Source organism: Rhinopithecus roxellana, chromosome 7, assembly GCF_007565055.1.
Source record: "Rhinopithecus roxellana isolate Shanxi Qingling chromosome 7, ASM756505v1, whole genome shotgun sequence".
In the NCBI taxonomy this organism is placed as follows: domain Eukaryota; kingdom Metazoa; phylum Chordata; class Mammalia; order Primates; family Cercopithecidae; genus Rhinopithecus; species Rhinopithecus roxellana.
This window is the reverse complement of record NC_044555.1, coordinates 92420445-92442195: the sequence shown is the minus strand read 5'-3', so window position 1 is coordinate 92442195 and position 21751 is coordinate 92420445. Positions and strand designations below refer to the sequence as shown.

General features: G+C 38.6%; 1 protein-coding gene across 1 annotated transcript in view; it reads right to left on the bottom strand.

Annotated features, from left to right (window-relative positions):
* Window positions 1-2343: 2343 nt before the first annotated feature.
* The window catches only part of IL13RA1 (interleukin 13 receptor subunit alpha 1), a 66287-nt gene continuing 46879 nt past the window's right edge, over window positions 2344-21751 (bottom strand). The window contains exons 10-11 of the mRNA XM_010365536.2: window positions 19779-19863; window positions 2344-5119 (exon numbers count right to left, since the gene is read on the bottom strand). Of these exons, the coding sequence (XP_010363838.2) occupies window positions 5027-5119; window positions 19779-19863 (178 nt within the window). The 3' untranslated portion in view covers window positions 2344-5026. The remainder of the gene's footprint in view (window positions 5120-19778; window positions 19864-21751) is intronic.

Sequence of the window (21751 nt, the reverse complement as noted above, 5' to 3'; positions counted from 1 at the left end):
TAGGCAACAAGAGCAAAACTCCATCTCAAAAAAAAAAAAAAAAAAAAAAAAAAGACACTATAAAATGCTCACTTTGCAATTAATGATTTAAAACCAGAAATCTTACAGTTGATAAGCAATTTGGCAAAAATGTGAAACAAGATTTTTTTTTCTTTAGGTAACTGCCTTTTGGGAATAAGTAAATATACCACTTATTATATTATACAGGCTTTAAAGTCAGACTGACTTGTTCCCCAATTTTGTCTTAGTCTCTTACTAGATATGTGATCTTGCATACACAGCTCAATCGTTCTATGTCTCAAGTTTCTTCATCTGTAAAATGACGTTAACAACACAACCTATCTCATGGGACCAGCATAGAGATTATGTGAAATCACACATGTATCTTGGCGCATAGCAGCCGCTCAGAAACTATTAATTTTCTCTTTTTGTATAATGGTCTACCCAATAAATGCTGAAAACCAGCAGTTAAATATTTTCCTGTTGCTAATGGTAAACTAAAAAATGTGACCATTAGGAAAGATAGTGAAAGCCAAAGAACCTTCAGGAATAAATCATCTTGGGGATTGATGTCAAAAATATCTAGCACATCCAAATGTCAGTAAAACTCCTCCCCTGCTTAAAGTAAAAGCATGCTAAGATTTAGCTATGGGATTTACAAAAAAAAAACTTTGCTTGACCCAACCGTTAGGGTTTAAAACAGAGTCTCTGAAATAAATGTTCTTATCCTCTGGCTTTCTTTTAAAACTACTAATAAGCTAGTAGCATAATGTGCTATTCGTGTGAGCATAAGTTACATCTTTTTTTTTTTTTTGAGATGGAGTCTCGCCGTCCCCCAGGTTGGAGTGCAGTGGCTCACTGCAAGCTCTGCCTCCTGGTTTCACGCCATTCTCCTACCTCAGCCTCCCCAGTAGCTGGGACTACAGGCGCCCGCCACCACGCCCGGCTAATTTTTTGTATTTTTAGTACAGGCGGGGTTTCACTGTGTTAGTCATGATGGTCTTGATCTCCTGACCTCGTGATCCGCCCACCTTGGCCTCCCAAAGTGCTGGAATTACAGGCGTGAGCCACCGCACCCGGCCTAAGTTATACCTTTAAAAGAGCAAAAGTTCATGGAAACAAGGAAATGATAAATTACTCTGGAAAGCAAATGCGCTTAGATCATTCTGGCTCCTCTACCCCGAGACAAAGTGATCATGTTTGTGGCTACAGGAATTGTTTTCCATAGATCTCATACAAATTTACGACCTCAAGGGGGTTCTCAATTTTAAATGTTTTCCATTATAACACTCAGTGTTGATGTGTTAAAAATCAGAAAAGAGGTTTCTTATTTTAAAACAACAAGAACAACAACAAAACAGCTATACTTACCTGGAAACAGATTTTCAGAATCTTCCTGGATAATTCCAGATAGTTAAAGAAATAACTTGACCAAGATCAGCACCCTCACTCTTACCCTAGGGTTTGGATTCTATAAAGATTCAGGGTAATTAGCATATGTGATCTGATTGAAGACACATTCCTTGAGCTTAACACAAATGAGGGGAAGAAAACCTCCATGACATTAAAACCATTTTGCAGTAGTTATAGAAAATATGAAACAGTATCACCAGCATTTAAAAGGACAGCTATTGAAAACTGATTTTCTTTTTTTTTTTTTTTTGAGACGGAGTCTCGCTCTGTCGCCCAGGCTGGAGTCCAGTGGCATGATCCTGGCTCACTGCAAGCTCCACCTCCTGGGTTCACGCCATTCTCCTGCCTCAGCCTCCCGAGTAGCTGGGACTACAGTCACCCACCACTACACCCAGCTAATTTTTTTGTATTTTTAGTAGATATGGGGTTTCACCATGTTAGCCAGGATGGTCTGGATCTCCTGACCTCATGATCAGACCGCCTCAGTCTTCCAAAGCGCTGGGATTACAGGTGTGAGCTGCCGCGCCTGGCTGAAAACTGGTTTTCTTAGTCTCTAATCTAACCTGCTGATCTACCTTGTGACTAGAGGTCGCACATCATGTATATGATTAATCATATTGCACTCCACTTTAGCTTAATATTAGAAAGGACCAACCCTCCATTTCCATTAATTATCATAACTACAATTTATTGAATACTTAAGTCCCTTTAGGTGCTGCTTACAAAGGCTAAATTAATATTAAACTAAGTATATTCACGGCCTTATCAGAAAACACAGGCACACCAGAACAGCCAGAACATTAAAGAAGCTCATGATGAATGATTATAAGATAAAATAGTTGGCTTGGAATTTTTTCATAATGTTTCCTCTTTTAACTCCCATTTTCTCTACCTCTCAGCATTTCCCCAAAATAAGACCAAAGGAAAACATTTGGGTGACATACAAAAAGACAATATTTATTTTACTCAAGCTTTCCTATAAGAAGTTAAACAGAAACAATCCCCGGTTGAAGACTACCAAAAATGTTAACATTGTTTCACATATCCCTTCAGTGCCCAGATGAAGGAAAAAACTTCACTGAATGAAAGAATAAGAATTACCATCCTGACAGTGGGTTTGCTTAGGTATGTTAGGAAAAAATCCACATAGGTTAGATCTAAAATAGTAAATGAGCCTACTAGTTTCCCACAGGGGATGGGAAATCCACTGATACAGAGGCCTCCAAGAGCTCCCAAGGCCTAGGGATCACTTTTTAGTGACTGTAAAACCACCACAAGTATTCCCATAACTTCCTTTTCCCTCAGCTATTTTACTGCTAAAAGAGGAGGATGGGAACAAAAGATCACTTCCCCACTCCCAGACTGCATGACTGTCAGCATCAATGTTCGTTGGGAATTTCACAGCATCCTCTTCATGGCCATCTAAATAGGATAACAGTAAAAATGGCTAGGGGGAGGCATGGGTTTTGTTTCCCAGAATTACAAAATACCTGGAAAGGAATTAATCTCATTCCTATACAGGAAAACCAAATATTCTTTCTAGAGAACAGCAGAACAAAGTAGAGCATCTATGATGGCTGTCTCCCAGCCTCAATCTGACTTCAAGTATAAAAGCACAAGGAGGAAACAACTTTACATCTGCCATTGTCATGAAGCCCAGCTTCCTCAGAGAAGCCAGGGCGCCATGCTTCTCCATGGCCATGGAAGCAGGTTGCCACTTGTACCCAAACCTGTAGAGAGTGAGGGTTTCTTATCTCCCCTCCCCTAGAAGCAGGAATTCCAAGTAGCATCATTGTATTAATATGATTGGTAAATGTTTGAACAACTTGTGAAATAAAGTTCTCAAGTTCCTACCAGTAATATAAGTCTGCATGTGAGGAGAGAAATAGGGTGGGGGAAATGCCTCTCATTTCCCATACTTCTTTAAATTTGGGGGAAGTAAGAGTAGAGGGGATATATACGGGTATGTTGTGGGAATAAGTGAGAATGGAACCCAACATATGCCTCCAAAAAGCATAAACAGAGCCTTGGCTGGCTGGCTACCAATGTAAGACACAAAAGCTATTTAATCATTTATAGCAGAGAAAAGAGGACTCCCGGACCCATCTTGCAAAGAAAGAGAAATAGGTTCAACTATTCTTTTTTTCTCAAGCGAATAGCAATGTTCTAAGTGAAGATACTACCTCATCTCTGTTTAGAAAATGCACAAATATCAATGCTGAAAACCCTCACATGGAAGTTACAAAATACGCAAGAATTAGTCATTGTTTCTCGGACTACTCATACTTAACCTGAGATGCTAATTATCCTCTGCTCCTCTGGGTCTCCTGAGCAGATTTACATCCTAATTTCCAAAGAAAATCAAAAGACTACAAGGAAGGGAAGAGGGGAGAATGCAAAAGGGGAAATCAGTGTGGGAGTTGTGGAGTTAAAAGGTCTGAAAAATGACTGGTGGAGATTAAAAAAAAAAGTGGCAAGAACTGAGGAGTCCCAAATAGACTGTAAACCTCTGAAAGGGGTCTGTGCTTCACACCCGGGGGCCTAGCACAAGCCAAAGACACAGTAAATGCTACTTGAGTAGCAGAGGTGAAGAAAATACATTGTTAGAGACTTCATGGTTGAAACTCTAATACCCAAGGAGTCATTCTACCTCCACTGCCTTTGAAAGGCTTTGAAAGGTCTTGTCAAAGAAGCTGCCTCTGGTTTTTCTGTAGTTGTCATCATCATGGCCAACACTGATTTCTGGGGCTTTCAAAGCAGAGGAAAATGCTGTCGAAGGGAATGATGACTCCAGACTATTAAGAGGTTTTTTTGGTTTTGTTTGTTTTTGAGACAGTCTTGCTCTGTTACCCAGGCTGGAGTGCAGTGGTGTGATCTCCGCTCACTGCAACCTCCACCTCCCAGGCTCAAGCAGTTCACCTGCCTCAGCCTCCCGAGTAGCTGGGATTACAGGCGCATACCACCTGGTTAAAATTTGTACTTTTAGTAGAGAGGAGGTTTCATCATTTTGGTCAGACTGGTCTCGGACTCCTGATCTCAAGTGATCCACTCGCCTCAGCTTCCCAAAGTGCTGGGATTATAGGCGTGAGCCACCGCACCCAGCCCAGACTGTTAAAAGAGTTTTAATAGCCACAAACATGGTTCAATGGGATCCAAAATAATAGATATCAGATTTTATCAATTTTGTTTGCTACATGTTCTTTGTGACTCAAGTTTGACTTTAGCATTTGCACCCCAAATGAGTTCCCCTACAAATAAAATTTGTTCATGTTGACACAAAGAACACAAAGCAAGTATAGATCCCTCAGGAAGTTGTCACGACTCTTGATAAGATTAACTCTACTGCTATTGTCACTTTTTGCTTTGTCCCCTAGTTTGAAGCCTGCTGACTTTTATAATTCAATGAGAATGACTCCCCACTCTTCTCCAAAGCGCCCATTATTTTTAGTTTTTCGGTGCGCGACTCAACATAAAGACCTATGGCTCTTATGAGCTGCCTGTTTTTAAATGGTGCAGTAGTTTCAGTTTCCATTTAATAAGTCCCCAGATAACAAGTGGAGAATGGGAAGAATCTTCACAAGGTCACATTGAAGGTAAAAATAAATTATCTCCATCACTGAGAGGCTTTCTTCAGGTTTTCTATCAGCACTACAGAGTCGGTTTCCTCCTTGGTTTGCTTCTCATAGATGTCGTACTTCTTCCAGTGCTAGAAGGGAGGAAAAAACACATACAAAATGACATTTCTAAACAGTGTTCTTTCCCTGAGTACTTAGCGCCAATGCTTATTTTTAGGTTTGTGTGCATGGAACCATAAGTGTATGATTTCCTGTTTTTTTCTTTTTTGACCTAAGAATCTTTATCTATCTGGATGATTACTGAAACAGAACAATCAGGAATTAACATTAAATGGAGGTGGGAATCATGGGATAGTTACATGATGTACAATGACTATCTCCAGAAATAAACAAATTTGGACATTTCCAACATTGGAAACAAAATCCATTAAGAAGAATAAAAGGATGTCATGCCCTTCTTACTCCAACTGTTTCACTGAGACCTTTATTACCTTTATTTTCTTAATGCCATTGCTCCAGAGACATAATAGGTTCAAAAAGTCAAGTAGCATTGAGATGAATGGCAAAACATAAGATGTTCCAAAAGTCTTACTGCAACTGAAATTGTTGAAAGACCCTATATTAAGAGCTTCATCTAACATCATTTGCTAGAACAGGAAATTACGCATAAAGCACACTTATCTTGAACCCAATTCAAGCATGTCTCTATGGTAAAAGCCAATATCCTGGTCCTTGCCTTTTTTTACTTTTACTTGTAAATCAGAGGAAAGGGTGAAACATGAGCTCGGTCCTCTCATCTGTAAAATAAAGTTGTTAGACTAAACCAGGGGTTAGCCAACTATGATCCACAGGTCAAATGTGGCTGAATGCTTGTACTTGTTTCTGTATTGCCTTTGCTTGAATTCATGTTATAATGGCAGAGTTGTGACACAGACTGAATGGCCTGCAAAAACAAAATCATTTACTATCTGGCCCTTTACAGAAAAAAGTCTGCCAAACCCTGCATTAGATTATGTCTAAGCTCGTTTTCTGCACAGATGTTCTTAGGAAAAGAAATGGAAAGAAGAAAAACAGAAACAACAGCTGCCTCAGGTTGTGCAATTGAAGATGGACTGTGCAAGTTAAGAGATGAGGGGATAAGTTGGGAAATGCTGCTGAAAATATGCAAATTATTCTAAATAAATTACACAACCCTGACACACCTACTGGAATGGCTAAAATTAAAAATACCGACAATTCCAAGTGCTCATAAGAACGCAGAGAAACTGGATCTCTATGTATTGTTGGTGAAAATAAGACAGTGCAGTCATTATGGAAAACAGTCCGACACTTGGTTATAAAATAACACATACACTTAACGCATGACCCAGAAATCCCACTCCCAGGTATTTACCCAAGAGAAATGAAAACATGTCACACAAAGACTTCTACATGAATGTTTATAGCATTTTCACTAATAATAGATAAAAACTAGATACAACTCTGATGTCCTTGAACAAGTGAATGGTTAAACTATGTTACAACCATATTATAGAATACTGCTCAGCAATAAAAGGAAATGAACTACTGACACACACCACAATGTGGATGTCTCTTAAATGCATTATGCTGAGTAAAAGAAGCCAAACTCAAAAAGCTATGTACTGTGTGATTTCATTTATAGGACATCTTGCAAGACTTTAGGGACAGAAAACTGATCAGTGTTTGCAAGGGTCTACGATTAACAGAGGGGGTTGACTGCAAAGGACCACAAGAGAACTTTTAGGAGACGATGGAAATATTCTATATTTTTATTGGAGCAGTGATTACAAAATTGCATATATTTGCTAACATTCTTCTAACTGAACACTCAAAAAAGAGTAACTTTTACTGTAAATTATATGTCAAACTTGATTTTAAAACATGTGAAATGTACAGATTTCTAATAAAAACAATCTGAAAAAAATTATATAACCTTGAGAAAATGGCTTATTTAATAAATGACACTAAGACAACTGGGTAATATAAGCATTTGAAAACAATGCTAAACCGTACCTCATAGCCTACATGAATAAATCCCTGATGGATTAAAGATCTCAATGTAAAAACACAAAATCAAATAAGTACTAGAAAAATATGTAGAGGAACAACTATATAAATCTAAGGTGGAAAGGGCTCTTTACACCTAAAACTACAGGAAGATTTGACTGCATAAAAAAGGAAAACCCTTTTGTACATCATTAATTACCCTAAATACAATACAAAGGAAAACATGGATAAGAAGCCAAAGGGTTAATATCTAATATGTAAAGAACTTTACAAACCACCAAAAGATGAATACAACAAGGAAAAATGGACATGGAACAAGAATTTCACAAAAGAATTAATTCAAGCCAATGAACTTGGGGAAAAGTACAAAACCTGACTGTAAAATTAAGACGCTCTTTTCTCATTTATTAACTTGGCAAGAATTTTTAAATTAGACAACATCATATTGGCAAAAGTATGGTCAAACAACCAGTCGAACATACTGCTGGTAGGTACATGAACTGGCACAACTTAGTTGTAATCTATGCTTCTTATGAAAAAATTTAAGTTTGTGCATTTTAATGTCCCAGTTTCCTTAACACAAAGGAATCATACTCTCCATATGTAACCTGGGTGTTTCACCTAACAGTGTATGTTATATATTTTTATTCATCAGTAAAATGATCTACCTCATTTTAACCTCTACGTAATATTTCATTGCATGAATGCACCGTAACTTATTTAGCCAGTTTCCTTAATGGGAATTTAATCTGTACAACCTTTCTGGATGACAATTTGTCAATACAGGTAGAGCATCCCTTATCCAAAATGCTTGGGACCAGAAGTGTTTCAGCTTTTGGAATATCTGCACTATATACTTACCGGCTGAGCATCACTAATGCAAAAATCTGAAATTCAAAATGTTGCAATGAACATTTCCTTTAAATGTCACATTAGAAAGTTTCAGATTTGGGAGCATTATGGATTTTAGATTTTCAGATTAGGAATACTCAGCCTGTATCAAAGAGTTTAAAATATATATGCCCTCTCCCTTGATCACGCAATTTGGCTTGTAACAATTTATCCTAAGACAGTAATAAAATATTGATACATATAGTTATACTTAGCTGTGAAATGATGCCTATATAATGAAATTTAGGATTCATCCAAATGCCAATTGGAATTTTTTTAAGAACATTATAATATGTGCACACAATGGAATATTATTTAGCCACTAAAAACTATATTATAGGGAACCAGGGTTGACTAACGTTTCCTGAAAATGGCTAGATAAGAAGTATTTTTGGCTTCGGGGGCCATATAGTCTCTGTGCCTATAACGCGACTCTGCTGTTGAAGCATGAAAGCAGCCACAGACAATATATAAATGAATGGGCCTAGCCAACGAAACTGTATGACATTGAAATCTTAATTTCATGTGCCATGAAATAGTATTCTTAGATTTTTTTCCCAACTATTTAATAGCACAAAAACCATTCTTAGGTTAAAGACTGTACAAAAACAAGTGGCAAGCAGGATTTGCCCCTTGGTCTATAGTTTGCAGAAAATTTCTGCGAAGAAGATGGTGGTAGCGGCATAGTTTTTGAATCTTCCCACATATCACCATAAAAAAACACAAGTGAGAAATATAAATAGGAAAGTAAATCCAAAATCTACCAACACAAGATGAAATCTACAACAAAACAAGATGAAAATGATTCCCCCATGAACCTCAAAGTAAGAGTGAGCGTGGATAAATCAGAGATAGCTACAGGACCAAAATGGTATCAGCTGTGGAAAAGTATATAAACGGACTCAACATGGCATCCTATAGATATGAGAACTGTAAAACAACTCAACTCAAACTTCAGCAAGCAAATTTATGAGCAACTAATAAAGGGAAGGGTTTGCATCTTTTCAAACAGTGATTGAGTGCAAGGAGTTCATTGTCTAGACTGAAAGCAGCCTGGGCCTCCAGAAACTCTCAAAACTAATCCTTAATCCCTTCCAGGGCAAAGCTGCACTCTAAGGAGAAACTGGTGAGACTGGATTACAAATTGGCCAGGACAGGGACAAGAGAGACATAAAAGAAAGCCTAGATTAAAGCAGAAAAGGTAGACAGAAAGGGCCAGGAGATTTCAGAATGTAATTCACTAGAGGATGGAGCTCTACAGCCATAAAATTAGGGGAAAAAAAAACAACTTGTCTCAATCAAGCCTCCTTCTAAAAGTTCAGGAAACTGATTTCACACAAAAATGAACAACAGAAACCAGGTGTGGTTGTTCATGCCTATAATCCCAGCACTTTGGGAGGCCAAGGCAGGAGGACTGCTTGAGCCCAGGAGTTTGAGACCAGCCTGGGCAATACACATGTGAAACCCCACCTCTACCAAAAAAAAAAAATACAATTTTTTTTTTTTTTTTTTTTTTGAGACAGAGTCTCACACTGTTGCTTGGGCTGGAGTGCAGTGGCATGATCTTGGCTCACTGCAACCTCTGACTCCAGGTTCAAGCGATTCTCCTTGCCTCAGCCTCCCAAGTAGCTGGGATTACAGGCGCCTGCTACTAAGCCTGGCTAATTTTTTTGTACTTTTAGTAGAGATGGGATTTTGCTATGTTGGCCAAGCTGGTCTTGAACTCCTGACCTTGTGATCCATCTGCCTCAGCCTCCCAAAGTGACAATTTTTTAAAAAATAAAAAATGTTTAAAATTGAAGAATAAAACAAAAATGAGTCACCGAATAATATATATATATATATATATATATTTTTTTTTTTTTTTTTTTTTTTTTTTAGGCGGAGTCTCGCTCTGTCGCCCGGACTGGAGTGCAGTGGCCAGATCTCAGCTCACTGCAAGCTCTGCCTCCCGGGTTTACGCCATTCTCCTGCCTCAGCCTCCCGAGTAGCTGGGACTACAGGCGCCCGCCACCTCGCCCGGCTAGTTTTTGTATTTTTAGTAGAGACGGGGTTTCACCATGTTAGCCAGGATGGTCTCGATCTCCTGACCTCGTGATTCGCCCGTCTCGGCCTCCCAAAGTGCTGGGATTACAGGCTTGAGCCACCGCGCCCGGCCCACTGAATAATATTTTTACAGAATTAAAACATAACAGAATGTATATCCACAAAACAGATGAAAACTATAACCTAATATTTCAAAACTAGCTGAGGTATATTAAAAAAGTTACATGATATGAAAAAAAGTAAACAATGTAGAAGAATATATTAAAAGTCAATATAAACAACTCAGAAATGGGATGATAAAACTCATAGGAGAATTAAAAGTAAAAGAAGGCCAGGTGCAGTGGCTCATGCTTGTAATCCCAGCACTTTGGGAGATCGAGGTGGATCACTTGAGGTCAGAAGTTCGAGACCAGCCTGGCCAACATAGTGAAATCCCATCTCTAATAAAAATGCAAAATTAGCCAGGCGTGGTGGCACGTGTCTGTAATCCCAGCTACTTGGGAGGCTGAGGCAGAAGAATCACTTGAATCTGAGAGGTGGAGTTAGGAGTGAGTCAAGATCGCACCACTGCACTCCAGCCTGGGCGATGGAGTGAGACTCCATCTCAAAAAATAAAATAAAACAAGAGTAAAAGAAAATAATCATTTCAAAATTGAAGACTAAGCTAGAAGAAACACAGGGCAAATAAACACAACATATCATCAGATAAGACCTTAAAGAAACAGATAAAAAGTAGGATTTTTTAACAAAAACGAAATGAAGGTGGATGAAAATTATTCAAGAGGATATGAAAGGACTGAACGGGCTGGGTGCAGTGGCTCACACCTATAATCCCTCAACTCTGGAAGGCCCAGGTAGGGGAATAACTTGAATCCAGTAGTTCAAGACCAGACTGGGCAATATAGCAAGATCGCGTCTCTAAAAAATATTTAAAAATTAGCCGGGCATGGTGGCACACGCCTGTCCCAGCTATTCAGGAGGCTGAGTTGGGAGGATCACTTGAGCCCAGAAGTTGGAGACTGCAATGAGCTATCATGGTGCCACCATACTCCAGCCCAGGCAACAGAGCAACACCCTGTGCCAAAACAAAAAGAAGATGTGAAAGGTCAAAGAAAACACGGGAACAGAATAACTAAAATCTATAAGTGAAGAAACTTTTACTAAAATTTTAAAAACCAGATCTAAAATTACATACTGAGAAAGCACACTATATACCGCAAAAAATCACAACACCAACACATATTCTGGTAAAATTATTGGACTTTGAAGAAAAAAATCCTTTGACAACCAGACAAAAAGACCAAGTGTTTTAATACAGGAGGAAAATTATATTGCCTGCTGACTCTGACAAAAACATACTATGCCAGAAGAAAATGGATGACACATTGAAGATACGCAAGGCAGGACGTATGAGCCATGGATTTTATATCTTGCCAAAATGACTTTCAATGATAAATGTTGCCAATTACATCAATTGGTAAATAATTCAGGAAATGCTAGTCCCATGAATCCTTCCTGAGAAAACTTTCGAGCTTCAAACAACCCAAATGACTGGAGCAATGTTGACATAAAAAATGGTAGTGAGCATCAAGTGTATCTCCACACACTGAAGTAAGACTAAAGGAGGGACCTATATGAGGACACCCACAATGGAGATGCTCAACAACTTCAAAAATGGAGAGCAAATGGGGAGAGCATATGGAAAAATAGCTTTTCAATCATCATTTAAAATTATTTTATAATATATCAAAAGTTCAGAAATTCTTTTAATGCTCATTTGTTATATTCAAATACAATTCAAGATGACAGTGTTATTAAGACACATAGTAAAGGTTCCGTAAGTATGACCTATTATTATTGTGGTTGCTATTACTCCATTTATTACTAAAGATATTTCAGTTTCCCTATGTTGTTCACATACCATTAAAGATAGTTTTATCTGGGTGACAGGATTAAGAGTGATTTTGTTTTTCTCTCTTGATTATCTCTAGTTCTAATTTATCTATACTAAATGTATATTGCTATATATATATATATATATATATATATATATATATATTTTTTTTTTTTTTTTTTTTTTTTTTTTTTTTTTGAGATGGAGTCTCATTCTTGTTGCCCAGGCTGGAGTGCAGTGGCTCAATCTTGGCTCACTGCAACCTCTGCCTCCCGGGCTCAAGCGATTCTCCTGCCTCAGCCTCCCAAGTAGCTGGGACTACAGGCATGCATCACCATGCCCGGCTAATTTTGTATTTTTAGTAGACGAGGTTTCGCCACGTTGGCCAGGTTGGTCTCGAACTCCTGACCTCAGGTGATTTGCTTGCCTCAGCCTCCCAAGTGATCAGAAAAAAAAAAAAAAAGTTAAAAAAATGCATGAAAGTATAGTGGTGAAGTATATATATATATATATTAGACCCAACATGTGGCTGTGCTGAACAAGAAAAAAGCAATTTGTTTTAATGAGGTGAACACTACAACAGAAGGAGCTTTTCAGAATACACTAATCTTTCTGATTGCCTTTTTTCATCCCCAAAATTGGAATTACTCTCATTTCCACCCTTTATCAACACAGTGGCCTTTTCCTGAGTACTGCTTCTACAAATATGTCCATGTAAGGTAAAAGAAATAAATGCAATGGCTCTTTCCTGTTACTCAATTATGTGAATTATACACCAGTCTAATTTTAAAACCACTTGAACCACTTGTAGGAAAAAATAAATAAATCCACACAATTACCAGTCCAAAATTCAATCCTTACTGCCAATTTTAAAAACAAAGTAATCAACAACAGAGTAATGGCCAAAGATGAAAAACATCATAGATGAAGAAAATCAGTGATTGGGGGCTTACACAACTGGTTTTTAGTTGGTAATTATCTGAGCCCAGAAGAACAGCATGTTATATAGGCTTTTACATTTTAAAGGCATAAATTTGGTAGTACAATGAAACATCAAGTCTCAATTTAAGATTACTTTCAAGATTTGGAAAAGATATTTTCCAGAATGGATTGTCTATAGAAGTGAAGACAGCTTCATGTACCTTAGCCCCATGCAAAAACACTGGCCTTGGTATACAAGTCTACCTATTTCATGCCCCAGTCCTCTTTAGATTAACATTCAAAACAGAAAATTATACAAAATGAATTGTAGATCTCCACACCTTAAAATCATTGCAACTTGAATAAATTGAGGCTTGGCATGGTAGCTCATGCCTGTAATCCCAGAACTTTGGGAGGCCAAGGAAGGCAGATCATTTGAGCCCAGGAGTTTCAGACTAGCCTGGGAGACATGGCAAAACCCCATCTCTACAAAAAACAAACAAACAAACAAACAAAAAATAGCTGGCCATGGTCGTGCACACCTGTAGTCCCAGCTACTTGGGAGGCTGAGGTGGGAAGATCACTTCAGCCCAGGAGGTTGAGGCTGCAGTGAACCATGATCGCACCACTGCACTCCAGCCTGGGCAACACAGTGAGATCCTGTCTCCAAAAAAAAAAAAAAAAAACAAGTTGAATGTGTTGGTATGGAGAGGAACAACTTGGTACTATCTGAGGTGTCTATTAATCTAACTCCTCACCTTAAAAATTGATAAATAAAGGGAAATAATTAAATATGCATCTTGCCTTTTTAGTAGGAACTGAATTTCAGAACAACTAAAGAGCTCAGTTGATGACTGAAAGCAGCAGTTTATAGATAAGTGCCAGCTAATAAGTGTAGAAATGGGCCAGGCATGGTGACTCATGCCTGTAGTCCCAGCACTTTGGGAGGCTGAGGCAGGAGGATCGCTTGAGCCTAGAAATTCGAGACCAGCTTGGGCAACATAGTGAGACCTGGTCTCTACAAAAGAAATTTAAAAATTAGCTGAGTGTGGTGGCACGTGACTATAGTCCCAGCTATTCAGGAGGCTGAGGCAGGAAAATTGCTTGAGCTCAGGAGGTTGAGGCTACAGTGAGCAGAGGTTGCATCACTGCCCTCCAGCCTCAGTGACAGAGCAAGATCCTGTCTCAAAACAAACGAACAAACAAAAGTAAATGTAGAAATGATAGAAAGAGAAAAATTGTAATATTCAACCCAACCCCTAAGGAAATTACTGATTCAAGCAAGGATATCAACTGATGTAAAAAGCATTAGCTGAAGACTTGACAAGGTGCTAGCATAACACTACACAGATTATCTGTGTTGAAGCAACAGGGGAAATAAGTGCAGATGGCAGGAGGGGACATGCTGTTATCACCTTAAATATAGTGGTCAATCTCAAACACTGTGTTAGTGGTCAGTGGTGAGACGACTGGATAATATCTGTCTCCTGACAATTTGGGCAGTTGGAAATACTTGAATATGGACTGAGTATTAGATGAAATTAAGGAATTAATAATTTTTAAAGTACAGTAATGCTATTTTGACTATATAGGAAAGCATTCTTAGTTTTTAAAGACAAACACTGAGGCTGGGCATGGTGGCTCACGCCTGTAATCCCAACACTTTGGGAGGCCAAGGCGGGCGGATTACGTGAGGTCAGGAGTTTGAGACCAGCCTGGCCAACATGGCAAAACCCCATTTCTACTAAAAATACAAAAATTAGCCAGGCATGGTGGCACCACCTGTAGTCCCAGCTACTCGGGAGGCTGAGGCAGGAGAATCACTTGAACCTGGGAGGCGAAGTTTGCAGTGAGCTGAGATCCTGCCACTGCACTCCAGCCTGGGTGATAGAATGAGACTCCATCTCCAAAAAGAAAAAAAGAAGATACACACTAAAGTAAAAAAATAACAATCAGCAGTATTTGGATGTTATCCCCATGTTTTAAAAAGCTCCTTTCTGATCAGGAATATAAAAATGGCACAATGCTGAAAATAAGAATTGGTTTCCAAGAAGCAGGGGGAGAATAGTTTTTTTTTTTTTTTATGGATAAAAGAAATGCAGATAGAGAGGAGAAGCAATTCCCTCTGCAACTCCCCTTACCTCCCCTCAATATGGCCAACAGCCCAATTAGTCATAAGGAAAAGGCAAATAGCAAAGCAACAGAAAGAAATGCTGTTGGCCAAAATGTTACTACAGTAATGAACAAAACATCATCAAAACACGAGTAACTTTAAGGAAAACTATACTGAAGATTTAATTTATTTATGGCCATAACTAAAAAGTTGTTCTATAAGAACAACTATTAATGGTGCAGTGTGGAAGAAAAGAGTGTTTAAAAAAGAACAAAGATTATTTATTTGGATTGGAAGTTGGTAACTTTGGGCTATATGGGTTCTAGTCCAGGTTTTGCAGTTGCCTCTCTATGTGACTGATAAGAGTTTGGATATATGTCCCTGCCAAATTTCATACTGAATTGTAATCCCCAACGTTGGAAGTGTGGCCTGGTGGGAAGTGTTTGGGTGATAGGGATGGATCCCTCATGGCTTAGTGCTGTCATCACAGCAGTGAGTTCTCATGAGAGCTGTTTGTTTAAAAGTGTATGGCACCTCCCATCCCCTCTTGTTCCCACTCTCACCACGTGAGATGCCTGCTCCCCTTTCACTTTCCACCATGACTGTAAGCTTCCTGAGGTACTCACCAGAAGCAGATGCTGGCACCACAGTTCCTTTGAAGCCTGCAGAACCATGAGCTAATTAAACCTCTTTCATTTATAAATTACCCAGTTTCAGGTATGTCTTTATAGCAATACAAGATTGGCTTAAAACAGTGACAGTCCTTAAGAAACTTCTCTGTGGCTCCTAATATCCCCATCTCGGGAGATGGGAGATGAGTGAGGATCTCGAGTTTTGAACATTTATAATTAAAGGGAAATAGTTAAACATGTCAACATCCACCTCATTAGATGACCTCTAGGGCTATGTTCATTCAATAATTCAATGATGCTAGAAGTAAAAGAATATGCAGCATATGCCATTTGGTTAAAAGCAGACATAAAAATTTGTTCTCTTACCTTTCCCCATCTCTGGAATTTTTATTATACTTTTAGTTTTAAAGAACTGATTTTGTTTAATGGTCTGCAATGGACAAAACAAAAATACCTTGTGCTTTTAATGGCCCATATTGTCAGTATACCTGCGTCACCAAATTACAGAATTATCTGACTCATCGGGACAGAAACAACATATTATCCTCTAGACAGCAAATTGAAAAAAGCAATTTTCCCATCTCTGAGAAAGATAATTGATCTGATTTTGCTGTCAATGTTACCATCATTTACTCTATTACTCAGACTTGAAAACTTGAAATTATTTTTTACTCTCCCTACCTCTCATCACCCACACAGACTCACCAAATCATAATGAGTTGATTTCCTTTAATAATGTCTCTTACGTCAATCTCCTCTGCTACCACCTAAGTTCAAGTTCCTATTATCTCTCAGACCTGGATGACTACAACATTTTCTTTTTCCCTTAATGACTTGTACAGGGTTTCTTTTATTATAAAAGTAGTACATGCTCACTATAGGCAATCCGGAAATTTTAGAAAGGTAGAGAGAGAATAATATCAGTTACCCACAGTCCCTTTGCCTAGAAATGATCATTCATTCAGACCCATTTCCTTCTCCTCGTTCTATGTATATATTAAAGCATTTTTAATAAAAATTATGATTGTAATATACATGTTTATAGTCTGTTTCTTACTCCTGTATCTTGAATATTTTGTTATAATATTAAATGCTTTGAAAACCTAATTTTAATTTTTTTAAACTAATTCTCGATTGTTATGTTTCACTGGTTTCTAATTTTTCATGTTAAAAGCAAATGCTGCATTGACCACTCTTGTGCCACTGTTGGATTATTTCCTCAAAATTGGTTCCTAAAAGTATAATCATAGGCTCAAAGATTCCTGTTACATTTTACCAGTTTGCCCTCCAGAAAGGATATCTATCATTTTACAGGCCCACCAGCAGTGCATGAAAAGTGCCATTAATATATACAAGACATGCCAATATCTTCCCATTTAAAGCTATTCATAATATAACCCCAAATCTTTTTTTCAGAAATCCCCTATCCCAATCCTCTACTTCTGTCATACAGACGTCTTAGAAGATGGTGAGGTTCTTCAGGACAAGCATTCTATCTTACAAGAGGCAATGCAGCCTAGTAGAAAGACCAAGAGAAGTCTAGCATAAAGCAGCCCTGGGTCAAATTCTACCTTACCACCAACTGGCTGTGTGACTGCAACTAAATCGTTTAACCTCACTGGGGCTCCATTTCCTCATCTGTAAAATAATACCAACGGCATCTTCTCCATAGGGTGGTTATGAAGATTCAATAAGGTAATATAGGCAAAGCACTTAATACATAGTCTGACACATAGCAGACTTTCAATAGCTGGTTAAAGTTGTTAGAGTACAATTCCCAACCTCCAGCATCTATCACAGCTGGTGAAATGACGTAAGACACAGGGGTAAATATCTTTATCAGTGATTTTCAAAGTGTGGTCAACAGACTCTCTTAGCAGGACATGGATCATCTGTGGGCTCCTGTTAAATATGCAGAGTCCTAGAACTCGTCCCTGATCTGCCCAATCAGGTCAGGTCAGGGGATTGGAAGTAGGGTGCAGAAATCTGTATTTCTTATAAGTACTCCAGTTGATTGTGACTCAACTGAAGTTGGAGAACCATAGTTATCATACTCGCTCCAGATATGGCATACAATGTCCTTATCAGGTACCTAACTTCTGGATCTACATGCCCTGACTCCCAGGGTCTGGCAGAGTTATCTACTGTCTGTGAAGATGACCTGGTGAAAAAGTGATCCAAATGAATCCTCCTCTGATAGCATATCTGCCTCTCTGTCTTCCTTCCCTAACCAAATATCATCACTACCATTGAGAATCACCCATTATTACAATAATTATTTGGGAATTAAAGATAAAAATAAATTATCATCAATAGTAATACTAATCACTAACACTTTTTTTTTTTTTTTGAGACGGAGTCTCGCTCTGTCGCCCAGGCTGAAGTGCAGTGGCCAGATCTCAGCTCACTGCAAGCTCCGCCTCCCGGGTTCACGCCATTCTCCTGCCTCAGCCTCCCGAGTAGCTGGGACTACAGGCGCCGCCACCTCGCCCGGCTAGTGTTTTGTATTTTTAGTAGAGACGGGGTTTCACCGTGTTAGCCAGGATGGTCTCGATCTCCTGACCTCGTGATCCGCCCGTCTCGGCCTCCCAAAGTGCTGGGATTACAGGCTTGAGCCACCGCGCCCGGCCACTAATCACTAACACTTATTAAGCACTTACAATGTACCAGGTAGGCTAAGCAGTTTCCATTTAATCACCTGTTGGGTATTAAATTAATTTAATCCACATAATAACATTATGAGGCAGGTGCTATTGTTACCTCCGTTTTACTAATGAAAAAATTGAGTCACAGAGAAGCTAAGAAAATTATCCAAGGTCAAAAAGATGGTAAATGACACAGCAGGGATATGAATCCAGACAATCTGACTCCAGAAATCAAGCTATTATCTACTATGCAGTACTACTTCCCTAAATTAACTGCCCTATGCTTGTTATTATTCCTTTACGATACACATAATGATAATAATATTTATTTCACTTAGCGTTTTTATTATTTCAGTAGGGTGGATGATAAAGTTGAAATCTAACTTTAGTTGGATTTATCACAGAAGCCTCAAACCCTTTTGTTCCCATAATGTCTTAAGTTTTCTAGCCACAAATTCTAGCATGAGAGTCTGCAGGAAACCAACTATAACATTTGGGGTAGGGCTGCTCCATTTCTATGTCTCTGGAGTCTAGCTTTCCAAGAAACAACATGAACACAATGCATTTCAATTGCTTACCCTATGTTTATATATCCCCACATCAAGTTTTTTAAATTATCCAAGAGTCAGAAGGCCTGCTCATTAGGCTAGCTTTATAAAGGAGGCCTTCCCTCCTGCATGTTTTGATAAAATATGTCCCCTAACCAGAGAGAGAATGGAGTCCAGTCATATAAGATGAGCAAAGTATTCTGAAGACTTCTTCACTGGTATGCTTGGCCTCAGATACTATATTTTAAATCAGCTCTTCTTCAAGTTTTTAAAAATAAATTGTACTTTAGAAGAACCAATTTCAAAATGAAATTCTGATACATGCTACAACATGAATGAACCTTAAAAACATTATGGTAAATGAAATAAGCCGGACACAAAAGGACAAATATTGTATGATTTCACATATAGGAGGTACCCAGAATATTCAATTCATAGAGACAAAAAGTAGAATAGAGGCTACCAGGGGTGGGAGGAATGAGGGGATGGGGAATTATTGTTTAACAGGCACAGTTTCTATTTGGGATGACGAAAAAGTTCTGGAAAGAGATAATGGTGATGGTTGCACAACTTATAAATGCATTTAATGACACTAAACTGTATACTCTTTTATTTTTTATTTTTTTTATTTTTTTAAGAGAGTCTCGCTCTGTCACTCAGGCTGGAATGCAGTGGCATGATCATGGCTCACTGCAACCTTGAACTGCTGGACTCAAGGGATCCTTCCACCTCAATCTCCTAAGTAGCTGGGACTACAGGTGCATGCTGCTGCACCCGGCTAATTTTTATATATTTTGTAGAAATGGGATCTTGCAAAAAATATAGAAATTAGCTGGGTGCAGTGGCATGCTGTCCAGGCTGGTCTCAAACTGCTGGGCTCAAGTGATCCTCCTGCCTCAGCCTCCCAAAGTGTTGGGATTACAGGCGTGAGCCGCCATACCCAGCCTGTATACTTAAAAATGCTTAAAATAATAAATTTTATGTTATGGATACTTTACCATATTTTTTAAAAATCCCATAGCTTCCAAGAAAAAAAAAAAACGATTTTAAGCCCCATGAAATCTGTTCTTACCAGAGTATCATCATTCTGGTCTCCAAACATTTCTTTAAAAATCTTGCCAGGATCAGGAATTGGAGGGAATATAATGATCTTGAGCCTTTAAGAAAACAGAGACATTTTGATTCAAACCTTCCAGTCCATAGGAGTGTCCCAAATAAATACCACCATATTAAAAGAAGGCATAGACCAAAGACATAGTACACAAGTCATCTTTATTGACAAGGCAGTTGTGAAGAAATTTCTAAAATAGGGTACACAAAAATCAATGTTCTAAGGTCATTAAGTTCCACTCTTGCCCATAGGTGGAGCACAGGGGCCATCAGAATAAGTGAATTACTTATACCCTATCATCTAAATAATAATGCTGCTGTACTTTTAATAGACCAGATGGGCACTTGCTGTGTATAATTTTGAAAAAAAAAATCTTCTGAGAACAGGATACATTCCTGTTTCTTTTTTCTTCCGACTTCTCTCCATTTTCCAATCTTACAGCACCCCTTAATGGGCTTGCCTCCATCTCCCAGTAAGTGTCCATGGATGTGCCCCCAGGATTCACTCTTTTGTCTTCTTGTCTATCTCATTCACTTTATGAGCACTCCCTTCAGTCTTTGGGCTTTAAATCCATTCACATGCCGAGGATTCCCAAAATTAGATTGCCAGCTCAGGCCCCTCCCTTCAACTCCAGATTCATGCACACAATCGCTTATTTAACATCTTTATTTGGATATCTAATAAGCATCTGAAACTTAACATGTGCAAAACTGAAGTCCTTATCTTTCCTCAAAACCAGCTTTCCTCACAGTCTTCTCTGTCTCAGTAAATGGCACCAGCATTCACTCAGTTGCTCAAGCCAAAAATCTAAGAGGTATCTCTGAATCCTCAATTACCCTCATACCTCCACAGACAGGCAGCTATCAGCAAGTCTTATCAATTCTACTCTCAAAATATATACTATTTCTGAACACTTCTTGCTATCTCCATTGCTAACCCCCTTGTATAGGTCATCCTCATCTTTCTGCCAAAACACTGCAATTCCTCCGAACTACTCCATCTGCCTCCACTTTTGCCCAAGTCAGTTCTTCACTCAGCAACTACAATGATCTTTATGACAGTAATTCAGATCACGTGCCAACTCTGCTCAAAACTCTCCAGTGCTCCTCATCATGCTTAGAATAAAATCTCAGTTCCTTGCTATGGCCTGCGTGATCTGGTTGGCCAACCTCTGTCCTCACTCGCTGCTACTCTCTACCTTGCACTCTCCACTCCAGCCAAGCTAACCAAGTGCATTTCAGCCTTGGGGACTTGGCATTTGCTGTTCCTGTGGCCTGGAGTGCTCTTTCCTTGAATATCTGAATGACTCACTCCTTTATATTATTGGGAGTCTCTCCTTAAATGTCACTTTCTCAGAGAGAAGTCCTCTGGCCATCCTACGTAAAATGCACCTCCTAGCCGTACCCCACTACTGTCAATTATACTTCTTTGTGAAATCATAGTATTTATTATTTATTTTGTGTGTCTGTGTATATGTGCGTGTGTGTATCTTTCCCTCTAGAATGTAAATGGGGACTTTGTCCTGTTTACTGCTGTAACTTTAGCACTTAGAACACTGCCTGGTTCACAAATAGGCACTCAAAATATATATATATATATATATATATATATATATATTGAATCAATGTTGAAATAATGATAAAATATTGGTTCTGGATCTAGCTTAATAACCTTATTCCAACCTTAGTTATTTACTGCAAGAGCAAATAACAGTCCTATAATGAGATAGAGAAAATAATACATTCTCAAGGAATGGATACCATACATTCATGACAACTTGATAAAGTTCTCTTTCCCACAATATTAAGTAGTAGCCTGCTTTGTATTAATACTAGACAGTCATTTTATTAGTAATGGTCTCCATTTCTAAAACTTCATTCCAAGAACTACTGACTAACTTGATAGATTAGGTATTTGAAAGAGTATTAAGTGAA